At 43.0% G+C, this 27172-nt stretch overlaps 1 protein-coding gene across 10 annotated transcripts in view; it reads right to left on the bottom strand.

The window, feature by feature from the left end:
* The window catches only part of sox6 (SRY-box transcription factor 6), a 137858-nt gene that overhangs the window by 31467 nt on the left and 79219 nt on the right, over nt 1-27172 (bottom strand). For 8 of the 10 annotated variants that reach the window (XM_083969215.1, XM_083969221.1, XM_083969213.1 and 5 more), the window contains 3 exons: nt 26531-26599; nt 11110-11233; nt 6501-6580 (listed from right to left, as the gene is read on the bottom strand). In XM_083969215.1, the coding sequence (XP_083825341.1) occupies nt 6501-6580; nt 11110-11233; nt 26531-26599 (273 nt within the window). The remainder of the gene's footprint in view (nt 1-6500; nt 6581-11109; nt 11234-26530; nt 26600-27172) is intronic. The other 2 variants (XM_083969217.1, XM_083969219.1) reach the window with 1 other exon arrangement.

Here is a 27172-nt window from a genome sequence, read left to right as displayed (position 1 = left end):
CAATAAATACAATCAGAGGGAGAGGCGGATGAAAGGTGTGTTAACCCACTACGCGCTGCTCGTATGGAGTCCGCCAGTGTTCATTGTTGTGTGTTGTCTGGACGCTTTTGCTGTTTACGTTATAGTGTGGCTTGGTAGACGCCGGACAATATGTTTGCTCCAGATTACAAAATAGTTTGACACTCTCGGGTAGAAACAACAACCTCATGAAACAGTGAAAGAAGCTGTTGGTGTAAAAGGGCATTTTGGTGTCCAAGGCTGAAGGATGATGCATCCTGCCAAGGCTGCTCTCCCCGAGCAGAAGACATCTGCCTGCTTCCCCCAGTTGACTCTCTCACATCTAATAGCCCCTTCTTCATATCTACTTGCCAGGTGGGGGCAGCAAAAGGTTCATGGTAATGAGGGTCAAGCTGAAAGTCAATGCTCCAACTCTGGGGTATTGGAGGAGTAGGCGAAAGCCTGAGAGGAACTCGGGGCCCTTCTGTTTCCATCTTCCACGGCTTTTTTCCCCCCCCCAGTATACTCTTAACACGAGTTGTTTTCTTTCTTTTTTTTCCATCTTCTAGGACACATATTATACTTGTGCTGATGAAAAGCCACAGAGCACACTAAGGCACAGCTTGTATGATGGCCGAAAGCAGCAAAAGGAAATAATAGCTAATGAGCTTGCAATGTGGGTGTTAAAAGAAATCAGACAAAAAAGGAAATGCGCATTACATGTGTTCTCTTAACTTGACAGCAGGAGCAAATTCATGCCATGTTCCATTGTTAAAAGCATGCTTGTATAACGAGTATTACATGTAACACATGTGTTGATTTATTCTTTTTATTTTATTTTTTTCAGTGCCTTGAAAGGTTTTGCACTTTTCTAAAAACAAACCCTGTTTTATAATAAAGAAAAAAACAAGCATTTATGAGAGGACACACAAGCACAGAATGTAAGGTTTTCTCCTCTGACCCCATCACTTCCTTGTTTCCCAGTAGAGCGGAGCAGATCTCAGCGAGCATGGATTCAAAGTGAATGCAGCATGGCCAAGGTCAGCTTGTTAGCCTCTGGTAATTAAAAACAAGCCCTCTGGAGGCAGCAGAGGTTAAACAGGGAGGTTCGCTTTTCTGCCTGTGACATTAAACTGAGATTACACACTCTGCTGATGATGTTAGACATCTCACAGGTATGAGCTGCGATGTCGACGGGCGGCCTTGTTTGTTTAGCTGATAATATGACTCGATATATAATCAATTTCGAGAAAAACATTCATTGTCCGGTGCTTTCTTTCCCCCCTCTCTCTTTCTGCTAGCACTTGAACAAACTGTGCCTGGTACTGTAGGTAGTGTCGAGAATAAAATAAAACTTTCTGTGGAAAAACACTTTTTTTTTCAGTCACAGTGTAGCAAAAATGTGCTGGAAAATAAGTGGTAAATATTTGTCAGATTCGTTGCTGCCAGCAATGACCCTGAATTGCACATTTGAAACTAAAAAACATCAAAAAAAATAAAGACAAATATTTGCCTACAGTAAAATCCAAACAGTTTGTACAACCAATTAAATTGCATTATCTCCGTTAATCGCTCTCTCATCTCTTTGTGTTTGCGAACGAGTCTCTCTGTCCGTCTTGTCTTGTCTTGTCTGTCTGTCAATGTCTCATTCACCTCTGCCTGGCCTGGGCGCGGAGCACTGGGCTGGATATGAGGGCATTAACTGTGCTTCAGTGCACCACACCATTTAAAAGGCAGCACAGCGCCAGCCCAGTTTGCCACAAGGCTTGTACAGGCTCATTGCCCATGGCGACCAGGCAGGCTGACCCGGGCTAGGCCCAGATGTCAGGAGTGGAGGAAGGCGTCCTGGTGCACTGTGCCGATGCTTTCCAGTATGGCCCAACATCTGTCTCGTCTGCTGGCACCCAACCTGCTCTGCCCTCACCCCTCCTCCCTCCTCTTGGCTTTCTCTATTTCTCTATCTTACATCTACAGTATATATATGTAAGTCCTTCTCTATCAGTTTCTCTCTCTGGCACACACACACACACACACACACACAGTCTGCCCTGTGTATGTATGTGTATGTGTGTGTGTGTGGGTTTCTCCGAGCCCAGGGGCCCCAGAGCCAACCCTCCCATTCAAAGTTGCTCACTGCATTATCCACTCTATCTGTCCATCTGTCCCTCTGTTCACCACTGCCTCCATCCAGCTGCTCACCTAGCCGTCCTATTAGCCAGCCTTCCACACACAGCTAGCATTGCTGCACTGCTCTGGGTTACCTTCAAAGACCCAGCTCCTCTGCTCATAAACACAGAAACAGCTGCTCTCTACAGTATGTCTGTTCTCTCTTCTCTCCCCTCCTCCTCCACCTCCTCCACCTCCTCCTCCTCCTCTCTCTCCCTTTTTCTCTCTCTTTCAAAGTCAAAAGTGCTTCACTTGTTAATGATGGAAGCCATTTCTTCACATCTGTACTACACAGACGTTTACCGTTTACATTCAAACAAAAGATAATGCGCAGTTTGCTGCTCTCCCACTTTCTTCCTGTTTGTCCCTGACTGTGTAACACTCTTTCTTATCACTCCAGTCGTCTGAGCCACTGAGGACTCCTTCAGATATGTCTGTCTGCTTGAGATCTGGTCCAAGTTGTCGCTGCGCATGTGGGCTTCTTTTCATCTTTATAGTGGGAGCGTGCGCCGAGGCTGGGCCCAGGTTTATCACAGGCCCAGAGAGATGCCACGGAGAATGCGGCGGCTGGTAATTGCAGCGTTAAGTCTTCGCTCAAGCAGCTTGACTTCCACTGTTGTAAAGCACGAGGATGCGATGGGTCTGGACAATCAGGGCCGAGAGAGAGAGAGAGAGAGCGAGTGTAACACTCAAAACCGAAAAGAGGAAGGGAGTATTAGAGAGAGAAATACACAAACTAAGACACTTGTAGAAGATTCAAGATGCGTACGGGAAATTGGAAGAGCAAGACAGAGACGCTAAGAGATAGAAAATGAATCTTTGACTGAGTGAAAACAGAGGATTTTTGTTTATTTAGTCCGCAGTGATACTGCACACAGAGAGCCCAGATGTTCTGTTAATGCTTCCTTTAAAATGGCTTAACCCCCAAAGTCTGCCTCCAATGACAAAAAACAGGACTTTTCTCAAAGATCCTTCCTGTTTACTGGCTCGGGTCACATTTATTAAGTTCATATTGGCCTTAAGTAAATTGTTTTTCACTTGGCAACTGATGCAGGATATAGTGTACAAACAGCAAATTAAGTTTCACCCCCAGATAGAAAATTCTTTTGTGGAATTAGGGAAATTCCCTTCTTGTACCTTCGCTCAATTGAATATAGTAGATGTCCGGACAGATTGGGCTACAATCTGAACACAATTTCCTCTGTTAGGTGAGAGGTGTCAGTTGTAATCAGGGAAGGACAGGCGGGGATGGAGCCATTGTTTCCTGCTGGTCCTGGGCTCATCCCAGCTCTGTGTGGGCACTAATGAAGAGGGGCATGTCGCGCAAGGGATAGTTTACCCGCCTTCCTCTCCTGTGAGTTGAGAACGAGAGCCAATCTGTCAGGAAAACATTGAGTGAAATTGCCCTGTGGTACAGCAACGCCTGGTGACAGCCACTTGCCGACTGCCAGCCACCAGAGTGATGCTACCACCCTGTATTGACAAGCAAATTACAGTCTCCAACACTCAAACGCTTCCTGGAAGATTCATTTACATCCATCAGCTTTAAGCCTTTGTTACCTTGTTGGGTTTTCTTCTCTTCGAGAGAAAGGGCAGAGGGTGGGGGGTTGGGGGGGGTGGTGGTGGGGTGCTTAGGGGGGTTGGGATCCCAGACTGTTATGACAGAGGAGATTGTGAAGAGGCTGCGTGGCCAACATTAAGACTGACGGAGCGGCTAGCCTTTCTGACTGGATGGCTGATCACATTACCTCTGCAGCATTGTGGGAATTAATTCTTCCAATAAGATAATTTTTAAGGTTCATATATTGCACAATCTAAACTGAGTAAATTGGTGAAAATTATACCTTGCCATGGAGCTGACAGGAGGAGATATTTTAATTGGGAGTTGGGTGGGGGGAGGGGAGTACAACCTCCTCAGCTATATGTGTATGGGGATTTCTGCGTGCATGTTTGTGTGTGTGTGTGTGTGTGTGTGTTTGTGTGAGGGAGATGAGGACGAATGGCCTTGGAGGAGGTGGAGCTGGAAAAGTTTAGGACAGTTTAAGGGGTTAGTGTAGTCTTCTGCTTGATGATGCATGAAAAATAAACTCGTTCATTTCATTATTTCATTTTATTTTAATAGTGTTTTTTGTGTTATCCCTGTGCAGTCATCATGGGCGCTACACTGCATTACTTATCAGAGTAGTTTGCTTTTGGTTATAAAAGAGTCTCATATTAATGTGGATGAATCTACATTACCCACTTGTTAATGGGTCTATGTTCGATGAATATATAGTTTTGTCTTTGTAGTTATTTTGATATTATTATTTAGTGGTCGACTCGCCCAGCATTTCCTAGTTTCAATTTCCCAAACGCTGCCTGGGGGGTCATGGGAATAATGCCACCGGATCTCTGTTTATGGTCGGAACTACGATATATCTGATCGTCTTCGAACCTCCGACTTTCGTTCTTGATTAATAAAAACATGCTTGGCAAATGTTTTCGCTTTCGTCCGTCTTGCGTCGGTCCAAGAATTTCACCGTGCGTGGAGGCTCATGGGAAATGTAGTGTGAAAACGCTTCGCTTTCCGAAACTCCTCGTAGTCCCTTTAAATACCTATTTTTCTCACTGCGATTGTGATTGTGATTTGGACATTGTTGATAAGATTTTTTCTTTCTGCTACTTTTCTACTCATGTGTGTATTAAAATCTGCTTTTCAACAGCTGGATCTTGAAGCAGTGGGAGAGCGCTGGTGCTGCTATTATTGCTCTAAAAGGGAGGAGATGACTCCAACTTAATTCCATGTCTGGGTAGATATGATGTTTTTAATCATAGCGGGCTCTCGATGCTTTGTAGAGGAAGTGGTGGCAGTCACATGGTTTGTTGATCCCAGCTATGTAGAAAAGGGCATGTTTGACTTGCCTTGCTATTTTAATGGGAGTCTCTATGCAGGGTAAATAGCAGCCAGCAGGCGGAATATGTGACAGGCTGACAGACTTCAATTAATGGAAAATGCACCTCTTTTTGTTTACTGTGTTCTATAAAGGTCAGCCAAGTCATGGTCTTGGAGGCACTGTTTTTGCCCATTCCCAGGGTTAGATACATAATCAGAATTAATGACTCTAGACCCGTCTCCCCTCCTCACCCCAACCTTCAGATATATGACTGTCTCATCTGACCTCATCCACCACTATAAATAGACCCGGCATGCCTGTCTGAACAACCAACCCTTTCCAATGGACTTTGCAATGATACACAAACTAAGTGATATATATATGTATACATGCTCACTTGAACATATTCACGTACTGTATGCAGCCTCCATCTTTTATTCTTACAAACACCTGTGCAAAGTGTAGCTATCCCCCCACCGTCTTTAGCTCTCTTGTTTAATCTCGCCATACTGTTGAGCATCACATGCTGCAGCTTTGAGTTTGTTTGTTTTTTTAACCATACGTTAGGAGACGTGCTTTTGAATCCTTTGTGCCCTCCTTTTGTTTCCATAGAACAGCACTGATTTCTAGTCTCAAATAGATTTAAAATCTACTGTTGCTCCAAACAAGCAGCACTGAATACATATAGTGGTTGTTATTCCAGCTTCCCATTGTGTGTTTTTCATGGAAACCAAAGTTAAAAGTTAAAAGAATCATTATCGGCAGTATGAAAACAAAACTCATGCATATGCTGAGAGTGCTGCTGTGGTAGCAGAAGTGTTTCTAATAGTAACTTGAAGGATAAAACGCGGATAATTATCTCTATTAAACATTATGGCCTGGGGTTAAGGTCTGACCTGGGTTCGGCTCTTTTTAAATGCTGTTTTGAAAAAAGGTCCTGGAGCAGCCTGTAGGGCTTGGAGCCTATCCCAAAATTTTCAGTGTGGCTCTAAACCCCCACAGTCAGCCTCACATTGTAATACATATTATGGGCTTTCTTTTCCTGCACACACATTAGCATTACTCAGATTTTTACCCATTCGTTCTACTTCTTTATTTTCCCACAGAGATTAAAGAAACACTACAGCTCTCTTACTAGATAAAAGCAATAAAGACATTCTTTGCTTACACAGTCAATTGTCTTCTGATAAATTCACTGGCAGGTGATTAAAGAAACCAAAGTGATTCTCATTCCCTCTAATAACTATTATCTTCCTTACTCTTCTGTCTGGCAGAGCTAGTGGGGATAAATCCTCTATAAAACGGGATAAATTACATATGTAAGGTGATAAGCGTGTGTGAGCTGGGGGCCTCCAGGATTATTTAGTGTGCAGCTCATTACTTAGCGTACAGCTGCTTAGCCATCCTTTCTGCCCTGGGCTTGGCGGGCTTCCCTAGCATTCTTTGTCATAGTACTGTACATACCTGAAGCTGAAGGGGGCTGAGTCCTGACGCTGCTGCAGCTGCCATTGTGGATGGAATGAACTGCACCGGGTAGTTATCACCTGTCAGAGAGGGAGAGAGAGACAACAATGCATACAGGTTCAGACAATGAGCCGGCCCACAGCGGCCAGGCAAGTGCCAACACGGAGCCCGGGCTCTCTCCGTTGCTTTGCCACAGCAATGTGGCACATTGCAACGAGCACTCGGCTTCAAGCCCAAACATCTGCATTAACAAAAGGCTAAGCTGGTTTGACTGGAGCGGGATTACTTAGGAACGTTCCACATCATTCCCTCCTTCCTCCACCTGCACACTACAGTACTGCTGCAAAATACTGACAACAATAACTGCATAGTTTAACAAGTTAGGAACGCTTTAAAGTTTTTTTGTGTGTGTGTATGCGTGTGTTTGTGTTCACAATAAATGCATGGTATTCAATTAGCGATTATGTAAAAGGACCAGCATGTTCTTTCAGGCCGTTCATACAGCTGTAGACTTGTCTGGCTATTGTTCAATACTGCATTGTTTGTGTTTAAGTGATAGCTTTTGGCAGCAGAGCGAAAGCATTTGTATGAGAACTGGTTAGAACAAGTGTGCAGTCACAATAACAAGGGCAAAAAAAACAAACATATACACACACGTTCTTATCTCACATATCACTGTGATCAAGCAAGGAAGAATTGGTCTCCCAAATAGCAGCACTATTCATTACTATTCGCTGCCGTTGGCTCGCCATCAGCGCGTTTGTCAGACGGGGGGAAATAAAAACGGCTGCAGTATGAGTGATATCCACGGGGGCGCAGAGGCTTTTACACATTCAGCCCCAGTGTGTTGAGACAGACAGACAGAACAGCCCCAGTGAGACGGGGCAGCACAGCGCTCATGGAGGGGAGGTGGGTCTGAAGCATGTGTCTGGAGGAGTGGAGGTGGGGTGCACAGTGGGGAGCGGGGAGGGGTAGTTGGCCTTCGCTCAGACCCCACTTCTGCCTGTCACTTCTCCTCACAAACATATGGAGCCATTAAGCCACAGACAAGGTAAATGTATATACCTTCTCTTTCACTTTGCCCTCGCCCGCTCGCCTCACTTTGCAATCTCGTACAGCACAGCACAATGTGATACAGGCCATGGAAATTCAATCCCCATTTAGTAGCAAATAAAATCACACAGCAGAAGTGGTTTCAAATAGTGCTGGGGTTGGATGTGCGGGGGTGCACTGTGGTTATTTCTACACCCCCCCCCTCCTCCTTCCTTTTTTTGGTATGGCTTTCTTTCTGTCTGTCTGCCTCTGTGACGTAGGATTTGGGAATAATAAATGGCTGGATGTCTTTAGATGTCATGTGAAACCTGGGGTGGGTCACGGCACTAAACGAGCACACCATCGCCGCCCTGGGGGTCTGTTGTTGGGTTCTGGGTTCCACGGGTTGCCCCAACCAGGCTCCAGCAGAACGGGCACTGTGCCAATAGTGTTTAAAACAGTTTTCTTTTTGTTTGTTTGTTTGTTTTCTTAACTGGCCTGCATGGGCTGGTGGTCCCATGCCCAGAGCCTGGACTCTGAATGCTAAAGGTGGTGGGGGTGCGGGGTGGGGGGTGGCGGAGAAGTTCAGGTGACGGCATAGTCACAACAGGGTATATTTCCCCTCATGTGATACCATGAAATATAAGTCGTAGATCTGGTCAGGGTTGACAGACGCAGCTGAGACCTTTCAAATGACCTATATGACTGTATCACTGAGGCTTTATCTTCGCTTATCACCTGATTATTATTTTTTATTTCATGAATTTACCAGGACTATTGGCTATGAAAAACATACGAATATATTATTTTACTGTACATGGTTAAGATTGTATTCTCCTGTAGATCCTATGAAGCCATACAGTTTAAAATCTTAATTTAATCCATTTAAAGGGATAGTTCAACATTTTGGCAAATTGGCCCATTGCCATAATCCCTATAGTCATAGCAGTAGGTTCATTACCTTTAATTGTCGGTGCAAGCTGTTTTTAGAACGGCAGAGCAGAGCCGCGAGCTGCTCAGAGCTACGCTATGGAGGCTAATGGGATTTCTTGGTTTCCCTCATCAAGCTCTCATGGACAAGTTGTGACCTGCACATTCACCACGCTATGAGATAATAACAGAACGTTACAAGACAGAGTTGTTTTCGAGGTAAATTCATGCAAAACAGCGGATGCACGTTCCCGTGAGGGGCAGTTTTTCAGCAAGTAGTCTCTGTATTTGCCTCGAAAACAACTCCATCTCTTTACGTTCCATTATTATCTCATAGTGTGGTGAATGTGCAGGTCACAACTTGTCCACCAGAGCGTTTTGGAGTTGTTGGATTGTGTATTTGATTAATTTGATGAGGGAAACCAAGAAATCCCATTAGCCTCCGTAGCGTAGCTCTGAGCAGCTCACAACTCTGCTCCGCCGTTCTAAAAATAGCTTGCACCGACAATTAAAGGTAACGAACCTACTGCTAAAACTATAGGGATTATGGCAATGGGCCAAAAATGTTGAACTATCCCTTTAAGTTCCTGTTTGCAGGATCACAATGTTAAAATCTGGTTGAAACTATCCTTGTGTCTCCAAGTTAACTTGCATCACATAAACCACAGTGCAGAGAACAGAAAGGGTTTAAAAGTGACAACTATAATGTGGAAAAAATATAACACTTAAGATAAAAAAAAAGCACTAGGATGCTGCCAAATACCAGCGGGATGCTTATGAGAAAGACCGGCTGAGGAAAGCGAAGACTATGGGCTCATTCTGCGGGTCCATTAGACGTACATCAGACTGAACGCAGCCATGTCTGTGTAAACAGTGCGAACAGACTGGGAAGTCCGACTTGTATCTATTTGTTTAAAAGATGAGTCGGTGTTTCTATGGCTGTGCTTGTCTACCGTGCAACACCAGGCCATTGAGCACAGCCAGTGGACGGGGTGATGACTTACCACTATGGTGCTAGAATGACTCTGTTGCCATGTGAGCACCACAGGGCCGGGGGTCATAAGCAGTGGTCCCTGGGGGCTGTCTCATAATGATAACATCAGATTAGTGTGCCTTAGTCTTGGAAGTGAATGCTTGGCCACTCACTTCATGGAGAAAGGACACGGCAGCATCCTGTATACGCTGCAGGTGGTGGTGATAACATTGTACTCTCTGGATATATTGTGTTATATGGGGGGGGGGGGGGAATAATAGAGGTTTAAAAATACCTCTCCTGACTACAAGAGTCATTTTCAGACCCCCTTTGCTATTTCTTCATGAGCTCATGAATTATGCAAGAACCATACACATGACGACCCCCTGACCATGACTCCATAATAGCTCCTGTTATTTGAACTAAAACATTTTCCGTGTCAAACCTATTGCAGAAAGCACACTGGTAAAAGACTCCCCCTCAGGCACTTTGTTTAAGCTGTCATGGCTCCATAGTTCCAAAATAGCTGACTTTCTTTTTCATCCTGTGGTTTTATAGTTAATTCATTAACTGCACTACCACACCTTTTTAATGTTCTGGTGCGAACCTGCTGACTTCCTTGTGTTTCTCTTTCCATTTCAGCCCTGCTCCTTGTTCTCGTACTGTCTCAGCAACAGTGGACTTTTCCTTTACGTGGCTCACTCGTAAATCATTTTCTTTTTCGCAGGGATTTTTGTGAACACGACACTGTCTCCTTCTGTGCACTTGTGCAATGGAGAGAAAGCAGGAAAACGGTTTTTAAAAAAATGATTAGTTCGCTGATTGATTTGTCCAAAATACACCATGTGAAAGAAAACACTTCAACTGAGGAATAAGGAATTTGACACCATGGATCTCTTTCTTTTTTTTTCTTCTTCTTCTTTTTTTAGGTGTGTAGTGGGACATCTTTAATTTTCACAAGAATATGAGGGTAAATTTAGTTACTAGTTGTTTTGGCAGGGAGTCAGTCTACATGTTTCAACTGATTTTATAACAAAACATTTCTTCTTTTTTTTTCTTTGAAAGCTGCAGAGCTTGTCTTGAGCCAATTTGAAAGTCACAGTAAGAGAAAGAGACATGTTCTTACAGGCAGTGAAAACGTATGTGCAGGAAAACCTGTTCCTTACATCACTTAACTGCCTACATTATAATTGTCTTTTAATTACTTAATTGCACTGTTTTTGCAGCAGAACTGTGTGAAGCTGAAACAGAGGAGTTGTTAACAAAAGGGCTGTTTTTTTTGTTTTGTTTTTTCATGTAGGATTCCTCCCCTTTGTTATTGGATCTCTAACAGTGGATACTTGAAAAACCATTACAGCCAGAACAGCACAGTCCTGCAAGATACTTTCATGTTGAAGACTTGTTTACATTCCTCTGCTTCTTTACCCATATCTATTGTTCCACATGGACTAGAGCATTCCCAGGCCTTGGTCCCAAGCCCAAGTTCAGACAGAACCGAGCATGTTAGTGGCCTCAAGTGTTAATCGAGCATATGTTTGAAACTAAATGTTTGTTGTGTATTGAGTGCATGTGACAACTTTATGACCACAAAGATATAATTATGAAAAAAAAAGACATAGGAAACAGACAGGAAACAGGGGCAGAACAAAATGAAGACTCAAGTTTCAAACATACCTGGCTTGTAAGACATTCCCGGAGGGAAGAGAAAGCCTTGCTGGGCGGCGGCGGCTGCTGCCAGAGTGCGTTGGTCGTGTGGAAAAATGGGGATCATGAGCGGAGGCATGTGACCCTGGACCTGCTGAACAGATAGGGAGCAGAGATCAGAGAGAGGCCTAAGCATAGGTATGGTACACAGAAACACAGAGCCCCACTCGGGGGGGAGGCCAGATCACAGCTCTGCCTAACGCGTGCTGACAGGGGGCTCTGCGGCAGTGACGGCCCTCGTGTGCTCACACAATACCTCGCCAAGCTACGCCTGCTCTTAATCCAAACCACAATTTCACCTCGGTACATCAAAGGGCCCCCTTGCACACGCACATTGTTCCAGCGCCGGTTAGAGGAAGCGACATGCAGGACGGAGAGCAGAGAGGCACTCGCTAGATGTGAATGGCTCCTGTAGAGCAGTACCGTTGGTGTTGAAAGAAGCATTCACCAACGTCCTGGCCGTTGCAGTAAATACAACATGTCAGCAAGGGGATTGTTGGATGTATTACACAGGTGCAGAGACAGGACTGATCAGCGTGTACATGCATGAACACATACACCCACCTCGAGGGAAAATCTAAGACTCACATAATCATGGATGATCATTTATTTAGATGATAAAAACCTAAAGACAACCCAGTAATTTACTGCAACTGTTTTTTTGGCAGAGGAAAAACAGCCGGCAGTTGAAAAGTACTTGTCCCTCGCTGTATTTCATCTTGATGTCATTCTGTGACTGTCTGTTCCACTCACATATTAACCTTCACCGTGCAGCCTGTTGCTGACTTCGCCGTCTGGGGATATCAACACAAACTCCCTGCATGTGTGTGTCAAGGGTGGGTGAGTAGCTTATGCCTCAAAAAAAGTGGCGTGTGGGGGTTTTGCGCACATGTTGCAGGGTCCAATCTCACTGTCATTCTCCGCTTCCTGAAACTTTATGATGGGGAGCAGCCCGGCTACCATGGGCCTGCAAGAGTTAATCTAGCACCGCGCCAGGCCACCTCAAGGGAACCTGCCTGGAAAATGGGTTAATAAAGGTCATCCCCCAAAATAAACACTTTACAGAATGTTTCTCCATTCATCCCTCCTTAAAATCAACTCGCAATAAAACGGGTCTGGGTGCAATTACTGCCGCTGCATTGGGGCATGAAATCAACCTGCTCAGAGCAATGACTACCCCCCCTCCCCATCCACCATGTTCTGGCTGAGGTCTGCTATGATCTCCACTTTTTCAGCCCGTGCTGCTCCCCCTGTAGACCCTTTACCGGAGCAGTGGCACCCAGTTTCTCTCCCCAGCTATAGCACGCTAAACCTACTCAGAACCACTTTATTGATCTGTCCAGAGGTGCAGAGCTCGACTGAAAAAACCAAGTAAATAGAACCATTTTGTGTCTAGTGAGCTTTTACAGAAGTGCAAGTGCAGAAAGTGCATTATGGAAGAATAGAAAAGTATATAATTCTTCCAAAAGTAATTCTGTAAAATGTGCTGTTGCTGAAGAAAAAAATAAATGTCCAAGGAGACTGCGACAAATGACCTTAAATAAAACATTGCTTTATAGGGGTTTGTGTTCCAAGTTTCCAGGCTGAATGGATGAAAGATGGATCTTGGCCTTGCATGTATGGAACATATGGAAAAACACAATAATTAATGTCACAACATGAGGTAGGGCCAGTGACAGGCGGGGGGGACACTGGGGAACACAGCTTTTCTCTGTCTGTGTATTTGGACTGTAAAACCAGATGGAGTCTGTTGCTGAATGTGTAGCAGTCACAGAACAGAAAAGGTTTCCCTCAAGTCCACATCGCTCCGCGTTGTGTTGTAAATGTGTTACATGGTCGTTCATACATTTTCATTAAATAACTAATATACATTTGTAATAAATTATAACTTACATCATTTTTTTCCCCAAATGAAATTACTAACTGTCAAATATTTTTTAGCCAAATGGAGAAAACAAAAAAAGCATGCCTCACTCTATTTCCATGAGTGATGACTCTTAAGTTTTCAGTCCATTTTTCAAAGTGAGCGATTCATTCACAGCCATGTGATCATGTTTCCTTTTGTTTGGGAAATTCACAGGGCTCCACACACTCTACTATGTCAACACTATGTGAAACTGTTGTACATATAATGCTTATGAACATGATTATGGACTGAGAAACATCCAGCTGTTTCACATAAGGCACAGCTGCTTCACATAAGGGAACAATAGAATAACGTAAACAATAAAAAAGTATTTGAATACATTCTGTCATTCACACAAATCCATAATTTATTTCCCATAATAGAATTTATAAAAATGACTGAATTGGCACAAAGGCTGTATAAAGATGAAACACAGTTCATACATCAGCACAAGGCAGCAGATACTTGGACATATTTTTTTCTTCAGCAACACTAAATGTAAATGATATCATTTCATCTGGGATATCAGCTTTTATTACTATTATTATTTTAAAATATGGAGCAGTTTATACAGGATCCATCGAGGCAAGACAGAGTGTAAATGTGCGTTGAAGGGGAAATAAATGCATTGAGTTTGAATTGCTGTGATTTGCAGTAATGAGCTCCACGCATTAAAGTTTAATTTACGGCAACTAATGTCAGAGAAAGGCAAATCAAATTTTGAGGAGCTTCAAGGTGGCAACAAATAGTGGAGGTTAGTTGAGCTGTCAATTAACAGCTGGCACACAGGCTGAGCCGAATCCAACGTTTTCACCTGAGCTTTTTTAAGAAAAACTGACGGTTAAAGCAAATTAGAAGGAAAAATAAATAAAGAAGTTTAAAAAAAAAAAAAAAAAACAGAAACAGAAAAAAAGTGCGTACATATGTGTGCCTTCTACTCTCCCTCAAGTTCATCTATGGTATGGGCCGAGTGCCCAGGATATTTCTATTGCCAAGATGATCTTGAGGAGTCAGAGAATGAAGTGGAGCAGATGTGAGCGGGGCACTTGGGCAGCGTCCTCCCCTCTCCTCGTAAATACAGCGCCATTGTTGTGCTGGCACTGCTCTTCCTTTGTCTTAGCACAGCTAAGTACTGGATAATGTCATTTCACACCATCTGCCCCCAGGCTTCATTAAAGATACATGAATGGGCTATCTTATGAGGAACAGGTGCTATTGTTTGTCCCTCAAGACCCAGCACTAAGGATCTGACTCGGAATACTTGAAGAGGAGCATCTGTAGTGATCAGTCAGACAGACTTGGCTGAGGCCCCCGTCTCTGCCAGCACGCGCTCCAGCAGAGGTTTCCGGGGGAACTCAGCCGCCTTTGCAACATGTATCATCAATTCACATGACCTGATGAAGTCTGTAGCAGGCCAGCATGCAATCTGTTTCCCTCTCAAGGAGATGCTGCTCTTTGATAAATAGAACCAACTTGCAGCTCTAATGCAGATGCAGATGCCACATTGTTGGAAAGCCAAACAGGATCATTTTACAGCAAGTCTGGTGTTATTCTGGCAAAATATATATTATTTATGCTCACTGCGTGTCGTTAAGAAAGGCTTTGTTCATCTTATTTCTTTAAAAAAATATAATTTAACTGAGATAAACCAGACATTATGTTGACTGTAGCTGGACTGAGTTTACAACAGCAGCTCATTGTGGGATCAGACTGCAGAGGGCGAGTCAAGGCGGCGCAGACACTCAGCTCTGATGTGTAAATACACAAGGTGTAAAAGACAAGGTAGACTTGAAAGAGCTCCCTTTATTTCTCCCCAGCACTTACAACACATGCAGTATGCACAAACACACACACACACACACACACACACACACACACACACACACACACACACACACACACACACACACACACACACACACACACACACACACATTCACACCTAAATTTGTTTTAATACTGCATTAACCCATGAATGATGTACTTCAAGATGTACATCTACAGTAGTTGCTTACAACCAATGCTTGCTAACACATTTTAGATGAAAGATGCACTTTTATTTTTAACGACCTGTGCTTCATATTTTAGAAATAACTCTACAGACCTGTATTAAACCCCAGAAAACGCTATAAAATATTTCTGCTGAAGAGAGAAAAAGAGAGAAAAAAAAGTGAGCGATGTCGTTTTTCTCAACGTGTAAGCAGCATCCACCTATAAAGCGGCTCCAAAACACTGAGTGCAAATGGAGATGTACAGCGCATTACAGCTCTCACTTGGGCCCCTGTCAACACCCATGTTCCTCACTGTCTGTTATAGCCCCTACAAAGCACCGAGGAGGCCTGAGGACCCCCTGCTGGCTCTCCCACTAAACCCCATTACACTCGCTTGCACTGATCCACACTCATACTTTGCTGCTTGCTCCAAGCCACAATTCTCTTCATGAAGGAAACAAGTTTTGTGTTTTTATTGGCAGAATAAGTCCGTATGAACAAGATTGAAAGACAAAAAAAAAAAAGATAAACATCTACCTCTCTCATCTTGTTTCATGGTTATTAGCTTGTAATGACCTGCACGATCCTGGCTCTAATATCCTGATTATCTGCCACTTGACACCTTTTTACACACCTCTCATACAGATGCTTATCTTTGATATAATCTGCTTTCATTTGCTTTGGAGAGACTTCAAGTATTTTAGGAAAAGTCTCAAAACAATACGACTGAAAAAAAAAGAAAAAGGAAAACCCAGAGAGAGCTCATGGTGATAATGTTCTTAATTCTGTACAATAATTTAGATTATGATGGGTGCCTTTCCCATTAGGTAAAGATCACAATCACCAGTAGCTAGTAATTAGAGGAGGACTCATGTTTCTCTGACGTCTCATTTTAATAAAATTACTTCCACACTTTAGTAGCTGTCAGATCCGCAGCTCTCGCTAACCTTCTTTTTCACATTTTCTATAGGAGGGGCTCTGTAATTTCACCCAGAGAGGATAGACTCCAGCTGTTGCTGTAAGAACTGATAGTTCACACTTCGTCCCCCCTCCACCTCCCACCCCACCCCCTCCCATGCTCAGTCTCCACCGAGCGGCACACCAAACGCCTGTGAGTAGAAATCACCTTTTGTGATCCATTTAAAGGGAAAGTGATCTTGAGGAAGCTGGCAAAGTCTGGCTACATCTCAACAGCAGCAGCACACAGTAAAACTGACACTAGACAGCAGGATATGTTTAACACCCGCCACTGTGTACACAGCCCGCTGGGTGTACACTGTACTGGAGCCTAACCAGGAGGAAAATCACTCAGTGGAAGCACTTCTCTGCCGCTGAATGGTCTGCGTTGCTTCGGATCCACCCCCAATGAAACAATCAGCAGTTCTTTAAACACGTATTACTCCTTTACTACAGGTCACTTATCCGCCGGTTATGCTAACGCCGCTGTACGCTGGACAGTTACATCACATGGCAGACACACACATTGATCGAACGGAGATGCGATGTGTTTGGATTTGTCTGTAGCTAATGGTAATCAGACAAATAGATCAATAGATTTGAACTAGACTTTGATGCTCCAGACTTCTGCCTTGAATGAAGGTCTTCATATTACCACCCACTAGACTGGAGCATATTATTCCTGCTTGTCTGCTCTGGAACTGAGCGCAGCGCTGGAACGGGGAGGGCGAATACACTGGAGAGGTTCAGGTCACTAACAAAGGGCCCTTGTCCTTGTAAAGTCTCTGACCTTTTTATCCTCACTTCCTTCCTGCATCTGAAATGTTTGTGCAGCACCTTTTTTTCCCCCCTCCCCTTTCAAAAATTCAAAGACAGAAATAATAAATACCATACAGATAAATAGTGTACGAGCTCAGCCTATATAATATTCCCTGTATATTGTTGGGTGCAGCACTGACTCTGACAGCAGGGCCACTGTTTGCTCAGGTTTGAGTGTGACGCTGCACATCAGTCATGCTTGTGTGTGTTACACTGAGAGCTGTTCAGGATAAAGTGCCGCAAATCCAGACACTCGAGTGAGTGAGGTCAGGCCATGCAGAGGGAATAACCAATAGATGACTTCTTGTTCCACTAATTCCTTACACAGTAAAACAAGCCTTCTTGGAAAACAGCCATTCCAATATGTCTATATTAAGACGGGAGCTTGAAAGCAGGGTAGTCCAACCCTCTGACCCGCCTAGCACACCCCACCCCAAATCCCTCCGCTCCAGCCCTCCTCCATCTCTCACTGCTCCTCCTGTCGTGGTTGGAGCTCTGGGTAAAACTGCAGGCTACTGTTTGCTTAAATACACTGGCTGGCATTTACTGGGTTTCTGCTGCTGCACACTCCTTTAATTTAATGTAGTTTTAGTATTAAATGTCGTAGGAATAATGGCTTCATAATAAAAGCTTGACATCAAGTTTGATGGAAAATAGTAAAAAGAAGAAGAAAAATAAAATTTAGAGTACAACAAACATATTTATAAATGACAAGTCAGCCTGTGTGTGGGAACACTTAAGTCATGCACTGATATAGAAAGATGGAAAAATGAAATGTGCTTATTAGAATTTGTGCACAAAAAGCAAATTGTACTTTTCTCTTTTTCTATGATAAAATAAATCTGTCAAAAAAAAAATTGCATTGTACAGAAATTAAACACCAAGCTTCCAGGCATGACCCTCTTCTTTAAAGCTTTTTATTGGTGTATGTTTAAGTGACCAGAGAGAGTTTTTATGCGACAGCTCTCTATTATGTTTCATTGTCTGTGTTTGACTCTGGACATGTTAAAAGCACACATTTAGATATTAGATCTAGTAAAAAAGGAAAAAGAAAGGCTGGCACGATGCATGTCATGAATTGTGTTCACACAGCAACACAAGCCTGAAATTGTCTCTTAAAAATACAGATTCTTTTCAACAGCAAATTCACTGTTATATTTCCAAAGCATATTAGCTCTTTTTTGATAGTAGGGGCATACATGGAAGGAAGAATGAATATTTTTTTTCAAGGTCTGGCCATAAAATTAAGGTTTGCAGTAAACTGGACAAATCCACGGGGACTCCCTCAAACAGCATGTGTAAAGACGGGAAAGAAGAGAACAGACATAAACAAACCCACAAGTGGGGTTTGGGGCCAGTATTATTATCCTGCATATATACATCCTCCTCGCTGTATGGAAATGGAAATAAGTGAAATGCCTCTGACCTCCTCAATACAGGGGGCGAGGGGGTTTCTAAAGAACATTGGACACGGGCTAGTCAGATAGCCAGCTACATCCATGTGATGTGAACAGGGCCGGGGGGGGGGAGTGGGAAATAGACGGATTTCAGTATGTGAGGCTTATGAAATAATGTGGCACATCATCTTCAACACTGTGTGGCAGAGAGCAGAGAGGCTTAGGTGCTCTGTCGGCCCACTGTGTTTCACAAAATAATGTCAGAGCCTCGGTTATATATTTCACTATGAAGCACCTTTAATTCCGTAATTCAATGTGTGTTTAAAATTCTGACGGTCCATCCTCTTTTCTTTTTTTTTTTTTAGTGATAAAGTTAATGAGAAAAAAGTGTCCTGTCTGAATGTGAAACAGTAGATCATCCCTAATTTGTGCGACAGGATCGTCCACACAATTTGACTGGGTTCACCCCCCCTCCTCTCTCTGTCCCGGCTGCCCTCCTCTCTCTCCCTCTCTCCCTCTCTCCCTCTCTCCCTCCCTCCCTCCCTCCCCCCACCATCATAGACTGAGGCTCTGTCTTCCTCATTACCTCCCAGCTGCTGGGGCCACAGAAAACAACAGAGCCCACTCTGTTGTTCAGCGAGAGAACAGTCCTGTCAGGAGGGACCAACTTTATTGGAGACACAAGTGTGTTGTCGAGACTTCAACCGTGGCTCGAATATCATCACCTGATGACGGGCGAGAAGAGCTGCAGCTTTTTGTGAGAGCTCAAACAGACAGAGGTGATGTGACGGCATGTTGGGGAAGATTGGATTCAGTGAATTTAAAGAATTTTCTAAATCAAAACTGTGTATTTTTAGAGGGGTGAGTTATTGAAAAACAAACAAAAAATTCTACAATTTTGATTCGAGGGAGGGGAAAAAAACCCAGAGTGGGACAAAATGGCTCATTCATTGTGTTTCTGTTAGGGAATGCTTGGACTCTCCTACACCCCAAAAACAAAAAGCTCCTTTTTTACGTTGGCCATGGGCTGAATGCTTTGCTTTGCCCACCCCAGCCCTAAGAAAACACGCGCCCCTTTCTCCCTGCCGGCTGCCCGTACACAGTAGAGCCTATTAATGCAGCTCCTTCTCCCTGTGAGTGTGCCCACTGCTGAGGAACGATGGGCCACGCAAAGCCAATGCAAAGACAAAACAGTTTGCACAACATTAGCAGAGAAAACACAGTCTCTGCAGTGAGGGAGAGGAAACTAAATCAACATCACACTGGAGGATGTGTTCTCTCCCTCAACTGATATTTTCCTTTTCCAGCGTTGGGTTACAATGGATGTTAAGTGTATGCGCTCTGCCTGCATCCAGGGGCCGGGTCTGCAGGCGCTGCAAACAGGTGCTTTATTGTGATATAAAAGTACTTTCATTCATCACGTGCGTATGTAAAGGATAGATGTTCACTTATCAGGATTATTGAACACCGCCGTTCACTTCACCTTGTCGGATTCCTGTGTGGCGTCAGTTATTCTCGTCGCTTGCGGAGGCTGATAGACGACTGGAAGTTTGTGTCGCACATTAAGCCGTCCCATGGCTGCTTAGCAAAAACCCTCAGGTGACTAATTTTAAGTAGACCCTCAGGTGTGATTTCACACATTACAGCCGCTCATGTGGCACCTCTCATATGGAGCCTCTTAATTATTGCTGCTTAAACTGCTTAGGTGTGTGAATACAAAGGCCAATTACACAAAGACATGGCTTTATTGTGTCATTTACAGCAATAATTGTTCTGTGTTTGTCTACTTTCCTACATCATTTGCAAAGAGAGAACACACATATGCATATGTTTCATGGCTGTGACTAAACAGACTCAATCATTTTCAAACAATCTGCTCATCTTTTTTTCTTCTCTTAAATCAACAATGTTCAAAAACCCTATAACTGCTTAAATAAATAGATGCAATTCATCTAGAATACAAACCTAAGGGGACAAAACCCACAGAGCCCAGCCAGCCTGCTCTAACTGTTTATAATCCTAAAGCAAGAATTAGTTTTTCCAGACAAATAGCATTACATACATCCACTTAGCTTCATTTGCAAACTATCACTGCCATTGCTGAGCCGGGGGGTTGTATCTATTACACCTTTTTGTGCATCATTAAGTTTTAACAGGGCGGCGATAGCTTTATTGTTTAAACTGCACACGACTTTATTTAACGTCAGTATTTCTCCCGCCTCGTGACAAGAAGTCACATTTCATAACTAATTGAATTGATCCCTCCTCCCCTCGCCGCCGATAGAGTCCACTAAATGGAATTATTTGTATCCAAGTGTCAATATATTAAATCACAGGGGCTAATGAGTCGGGTCACCGCTTTCTTTTATCTTCAGTCTTGCATGTGCACATCTTCATCAGCTAACAGTCTCCTTAAATGGTGGATGAACATGCTGGACTGAGCCTCCCTGGGCGAGAGCCAAGCCCGTCTGACTAGGCTGTTAATGCCCCCACATAATCCTACTAGCAGGCTAACACAGAGCTCTTCAACACAAGGGGAAGCACTGGCAGCACAGCGTCTCTACACACACACACCCGTGTGCACACAGCACCACACACACACACACTCTCACACTCACACACACATTATCATTTCCCTGCTCTATTATTCTCTTATTATCATGCTAACAGTTCCAATCTAGCTGTGCTAATTGGGGGACTTACACATTCTCTTTAACAATGTCTATTTTTGTGCCTTTTTTTTCACCAGTGCATTAATAAGTCTCACACTGAGAAAATCATTTGTGCCAGGGAGACAACAAAAGCATCTGAGAATACACAAATTAGCACTATTATCTTTGTGCAATTACCATACAGCCCTATGTTTATTTAAACTCATCTGACTGATTTAAAATATTTACCATAATGTTGTACTTTTGGAGCCTTTGCTTCTCTAAATTGCCAACTAAACAGAACGGGTGCATTAAATTACTGCGGTGGAATGGATAGCATGCATTTTCCTTTGTATCGTAATAAAGATGTGATTAGAAACAAGGCCGACTGAAAGTCAATTTATCCTACAGACCAGACAGCAGTTTAACAGAATCTGTTTTTGTTCATGCCGGGAGATCTGCTTAGATATTTGTGCAGCGCTTGATAAAGATTTAATGCTTCGGCTGTAGTTACAAGCTTTACATAAAAATGGTAACACAGTCCCCTCCGCAAAGAATAATGGTAGAAGCATTAGGGCTGTGTGGGGCTTTTGGGGATGGAGAGAACAGTTAATACAGGCAGATACAGGCCAGTTATTAGGGGGGAAACTGCTTCTCAGTGACAAAGACCTTGATGATTTATGTCGCAGCAGGTCTGTGAACCAGTCCTCGACGTACAGCAGAATGGCATCACAGTAAGAATGTGTGAGTCCTGTGGCATAACTAAAGCAGGAGATGGATTTTTATTGAAAGTCTGTGGAAAGACCTGATGATAGCTGCTGGTCATGCTAGACGCTTCACATCTAGTATGGCCATCTGTCGATGTCTCATATTTAGCTTGACCAATCTTGATAACATCTGCACCATAAAATCATAAAACATGTACACACGTACAAAAAGAAGTCGAAATCCAGATTTGCCGAGCTCATACAAATATTTCCAGAGGACTCGGAGTTTGGGAGCCTCTGCCAACAATGCTTCTAAAATGTGCTCTATCTAACTGCAATAGATTATGTCGGGAGTGGGAATTAGTAGATAATTTGCCATCACAATGTAAAAAATTGATTTCTTTTGGTGCAAACTCATAGCGTAGAACAGCGATCCCTGCCAGCATTAAGGAAAACCAGTGTGAATGTGCAGTGTTCGACTGAGAGTCTACAGCCGCTGGATACAGACGACACTTTTTTACAGAGCGTCCCCTGTGAATTCTCTGGTTTCTTTGTAACAGACGGAAATGGGAAATCCATGTGCAGCTGACTAAAACACACTGCTATCCAGGTTTTTTTTCCCCCTCCTCTTCTAAAAATATACTGGCTGAAAGTAAACAGCACCATGTAAGATAATTTTGTCTGTATCAAAGAGTAGTTATAAGACAAAAAAGGCTCTATTCACCTGAACTTAAAACTGCGTAACTACTAACTCTGTCTGGTTTAATCACCTACCTTAGAATAAAATGTCTGGAGTAACAAAAACACTAACATATCACAGAGTATTGTAGTTTCCCTGAGGTTAAGAAGAGGCGTCTGTAAGCGATGACCACGGCTCTGTCTGTTGTCCTTCGTTTCATCTCAAAATATATGCTTTGAAATCCGCCCCTAGATTGTCCACCCTAATAAACTGTGGGCAGCTAAATGCTGGCGTAAGTGAATTTCATCTTTAATCTTGGGACCTTTCGCATGTAGCCATTGAATGTCTGCATGTCCCCCACTGCTTCTTTACACCATTAAAGATACATGTGAGAAAGCCTCCAGCACTTTGAAGTTTGCAATAGACAACAATTTACTGGCCTTTTCTGTTTTAATCTCTGATTCCTCCTTTTAAATGGAGGACAGCCAGACTTTCTGTATGTGTGCATTTGTTGCGTATTTGTGGACAAAAGGTTAAAGGTATGATGCAGAGGCACAGATAATGCGTTGTGTACATAAAGCCAGTTCATGTATAGGTAGAGAACGACAGGTCAAAGGGAGATAAACAGAAACAGACCTGCTTTATGAACAGATCATATAAGGTTAAAGAAAAAAAGAGAAAAATAATCTTGTTGACAATGGCCTCCATAGAAATTTATCATCTCCCAGATCTTGAATCTCACAGTGTACTCAAGGCTGGTACATCAATGCCAAAGCCAATGCCAAATGACAATGTCATGATATTGTGATTATTTTTTATTTTTTTGATGAATTAAAAAGAAATTAAATCAAATGAAATGATTCGAATTAAAAAAAAAAGTCCCTCTGTTTCATCAGGGGAGCTCTGCTTTCTCCAGCCTGTTTGTGAAGATAAAGTTCACCCTGACCTTTCAGCCAATATTTATTCTCTTGATGTGTGTATCAATGCATTGGGTCCCTGTGTGTGTGCCTGTGTACTGTACACGATCACCTCTGTGCATGTGTATGAGTAACTGCATGAGAGTCAAACCACAGTCATTACCATGTGAGGTATAAGGGGACGTTGCTTGTGACATTACTATGGACCGTACTATCACTGGGGTTTTTACAGAGTCTCGTTGTGAGAGCATTATATTTCATTTTACTTTGATACACTACTCTGCTGTTATCACTTTAATTCTCACTTCTTCCTTTAACTCTGATGTACAGTATGTATCTACATGTAGAAAAAGAAAATGCCAGCAAACAGGGGTCAACATGCTGACGATCAATGTGATGGTGTTTAGCTGCTCATCTGCGGCCACTGCTCCTCTATTAGGAGCAGGAGGAAGTGGGTGTGTTTATGAAACAGAGCAGCAAAGGGGAGACTTGGCTAACACTGAGTGATGCTGAGCTGAAACAAATTAGAAAAACTGTGTTTTTCTTCTTCCACAGAGATAAGTAACTAGTGGGGCAAAGCAGCTCTCTGCTAATATATATGTTTATTGTAATATGTCTTATACAATCCTGAATGGTCCTTCAAAATTTTTCAACTAAATCAATTTAAGAGTTAATCTCATCCTGGGATTGAATTAGTGCCAAGACGATTTCGGCGGCGAGGATGGACTGAGGGAACACAAACAAGCTGAGGGAAAAACACACAAAGCCTTGAGGTTTAACTTTTGATAAGCCCCCCCCCTAACACTGCAATCAAAACATCTGCTATCTTAAAACAAGTGACATTGTAATCCCGAAGGACAAAGCCTAAATCTCTCGCGCTCTCTTGTAGGAGTGATGAGAGAAGGATAAAAAGAGAGATGGCTATTCAAAAGGGAAACTTGATTAAACTGCAATGCTGCCTTGCTCCAAACCTCACTCACTAAACCTCAATAACTACACACTTCTGACAGATTCTCTTCAATCCACATGCAAAAAAAAAAAAGAAAAAAGAAAACACACATATAATAGCATGCCAACAACAGTCTCCGGTTGCAATGCCCATGGTTTTATTGTTTGGACAGTTTACAGTGTCCACTGATGTGATCAGTTACGTGATCAATACGAGACCTAAGCATGAGGCTACCTCTTGGTTTTTCTCCCCGAGGCCAAAACAGAAGGACTTTGATGGCCAGTAGGGTCTCTAATAAAGTTTAGTGCTCTCCATGCTAAGAGTGGAGTAACTCAATCTCCCAATGCTGCTTACCTCTTCGCTAAAGGCCTGTGACATACAGGCTGGAAGCTTGTTTACAGAACTAATTAAGTCAAAGCTGTTATATATTAAAATGGCCGGGGCATTTTTAAGAGGCAGCAGTAATGAAAACAGAGTGGCAAAAAAATGCTTCACTAACTTGCCCCTGACTCTCTTTTATCTACTTTTGCTGCTTGGACATCACCACACCGGCTATCTGGAGGAACTAGGTTAAGGGAGAGACAACATGTACCGCTTCAAACGACTTACTCTTGGATAAACAATTTTGCACGTGATCAAACTTATTTGAAGTATAAGAGCGATCTCTTGTTTGTTCTCCGTTGGTGTTCTGTCTGAAAAGTGCAGCCAGCAGTGGCCGATGGGCAGACGAACAGATGGTCTGAACATGGGACTCTTTTGTTTAATTGTGGATGTGGCTTTTCTCTTTTTCTTTTTTTTTCTTTTTTTTATCAGGGCGGATCATCTGTGGCTCATTTGGCCAAGGGAGACTCTGACTAACTGGGCTCTACAAGAAAAGGACTTTACTTGTATCTCTGTTCAAGTGTTTGAAATGGATATTTAGAAGCATGTTCACATACACACTCAACCCTCTCCACCCTCTCCTCTCTCAAAACTATGCATTAAGGGGAATTTTCAGGTATCATTTGCCTTTAACTTTGTGATGAAAGCAAGGGCCTCTAAAAGTGAGACGCATTAGGGCTGTGCCCTTATGCTCAATGAGCATAAGTAAAGCACCCTCCATGATATGAGTAATACTAGCCTCTCAGTGGTGTGTAAGGTACTTGATTTTAGAGTGTTTTCTAGACAGAGTGTTGTGCTCTGTGCTTCTCTGTAGTGAAGTGTAATATGGCATCATTTTTTTCCTTCAGTCGACTGTCCACAGTGGAAGTGAAAGGTCCAGACTAGTGGCTCCTCAAGAACATGTTAACAGTATGGCCTTTCTCTTGCAAAGAGCCCTTGAAAGAGTCATTTTGATGTCATAGCAGTAAATCTGGTTGTTGTGCCAAATGCCTTTTTTAAAACCAGAAGTTTTTATAAGGACAAACTGTGTTACAGTATGTAGCGGTTTGCTGCCCTGTATAATACCGTAAGAGAAACTGCTTTTTAGACGGAAAGAAAAATAGTGTCTTGTGTGAGGAGTGGGTAAAGGTGATGGAGGAACCATTTATTTTGAGAGAGAGTTTGAAGAGGTAAATGAGAGGATGGGGAGTTGTCAGTTGGAGGAGGAGGTGTTGAATGGAGAGGGATGTGCCTGACCCAGCGGGGGGAACGTTCACTTCACACAGGCCGCCGTGCAGGCTCGCAGCCTTGACCACTGCCAGCCCCCAGCCCGGGGGTCACCCTGCGCTGTCTGGTTATGTCCAGTATCTTGCAGCCTGGGTGGTCTCAGTATCTTATATAGGACTCACTCACACAAGCATGCACAGTCAGGATGATCATGTCTGGGATGAGGTGCATAAGTTCAAAAGCAAGATAAACCAGTGGGAATAACTATGAGTGAAAATGAAGACAATGCCACCCACACTGCACAATGACATTCTGAGTTTCCGAGGCTGCTGTGCTGTGTGAAAGCATGCCACGTTGCCCTTGTGGGACCCAGTTGTTTCAGAGGCATTTACCAGCCTCTTTCATGTCCCCCACCTCCAGGCTCTTCTCCATCAACAGGACTCATTAGCTGTTGTTACTTTCCCCCCTTTTTTTGTTCATTAAGATGTGCTAATTATTCTCCTCCATATTTTAAAGCCCTCACGATTACCAACAGGCAATTAACATTTGATGAGAGTGACGAATGTTACTTTGACACAAAAAATTAAAGATAAAAAGACAAGCACTATAAAAAAAAAATACCATAGAAGATGAGAGGGGGATGCTAACATAAGTTAGCAATGATATTTACTTTAATGTCTAATTTTATTGATCTGTGCCATAATAGATCCAGACATTTGGCTCATGTTGACAGCAGTGGCGCAATAATTACATTGAAGATCGGGAAGTGTTGTAGTAATCAGCACACAAGAAGAGAAAGTGAGAGGTGTAAACAGGAACATATTCACTGACCTGGATCTGCTGCTGGAGGAGGTTGATCTTGTGCTGCTGCTGCAGAAGCTGCTGCTGTTGTCTTGCAATCTGGTTGAAATAAACAAAACCAAAAAAGATTCAGTAAATTAAATCATTCCTGATTAATCAAACACATATTAAATGGACACATGAGAGGAGGAGGAGGAGGAGGAACTAAAACGGTTTAATAGTTTTGTTCCAGTACCTGAGATGGTTGAGAAAGTGGGTTGAGATAGATGGTACAATAAAGGATGGCATAAAAAAAATATAGGAAAGAAGGAGGCAAATTGGTGAAGCAGAAAAATACAATTATTCCTCTTGTCTCGAAAAAATATATTCTTCTCACTAAATTGCTGCAAAAAAAATTCTTAATGAACATGAATCAAAATCAGAGGTAAAGGAGAATGAACGATGATGAAAGCGGTTACGAGCGAGATAACTACTGTAGCACGAGCGGCGTGTTGGCGAGTGACAGAGGTCTCTGCCACCCCCGAGTGACGAGCAGCCACGCCGCAATCCCCTCTTCATCCCAGCGGTCCCCTCTTTCTACATGCACCACTTCATTGAGCGTGACAACCTAGTTTTAAGTGTCATTTAATTTTCATTTTTAAATATAATTACAAAGTGTTCACTGTAAGATAT

The sequence above is a fragment of the Trachurus trachurus genome (genome assembly GCF_905171665.1).
Source record: "Trachurus trachurus genome assembly, chromosome: 3".
Classification (NCBI taxonomy): domain Eukaryota; kingdom Metazoa; phylum Chordata; class Actinopteri; order Carangiformes; family Carangidae; genus Trachurus; species Trachurus trachurus.
Note: the sequence above shows the minus strand (reverse complement) of the source record. Positions and strands in the feature narration are given on the sequence as shown.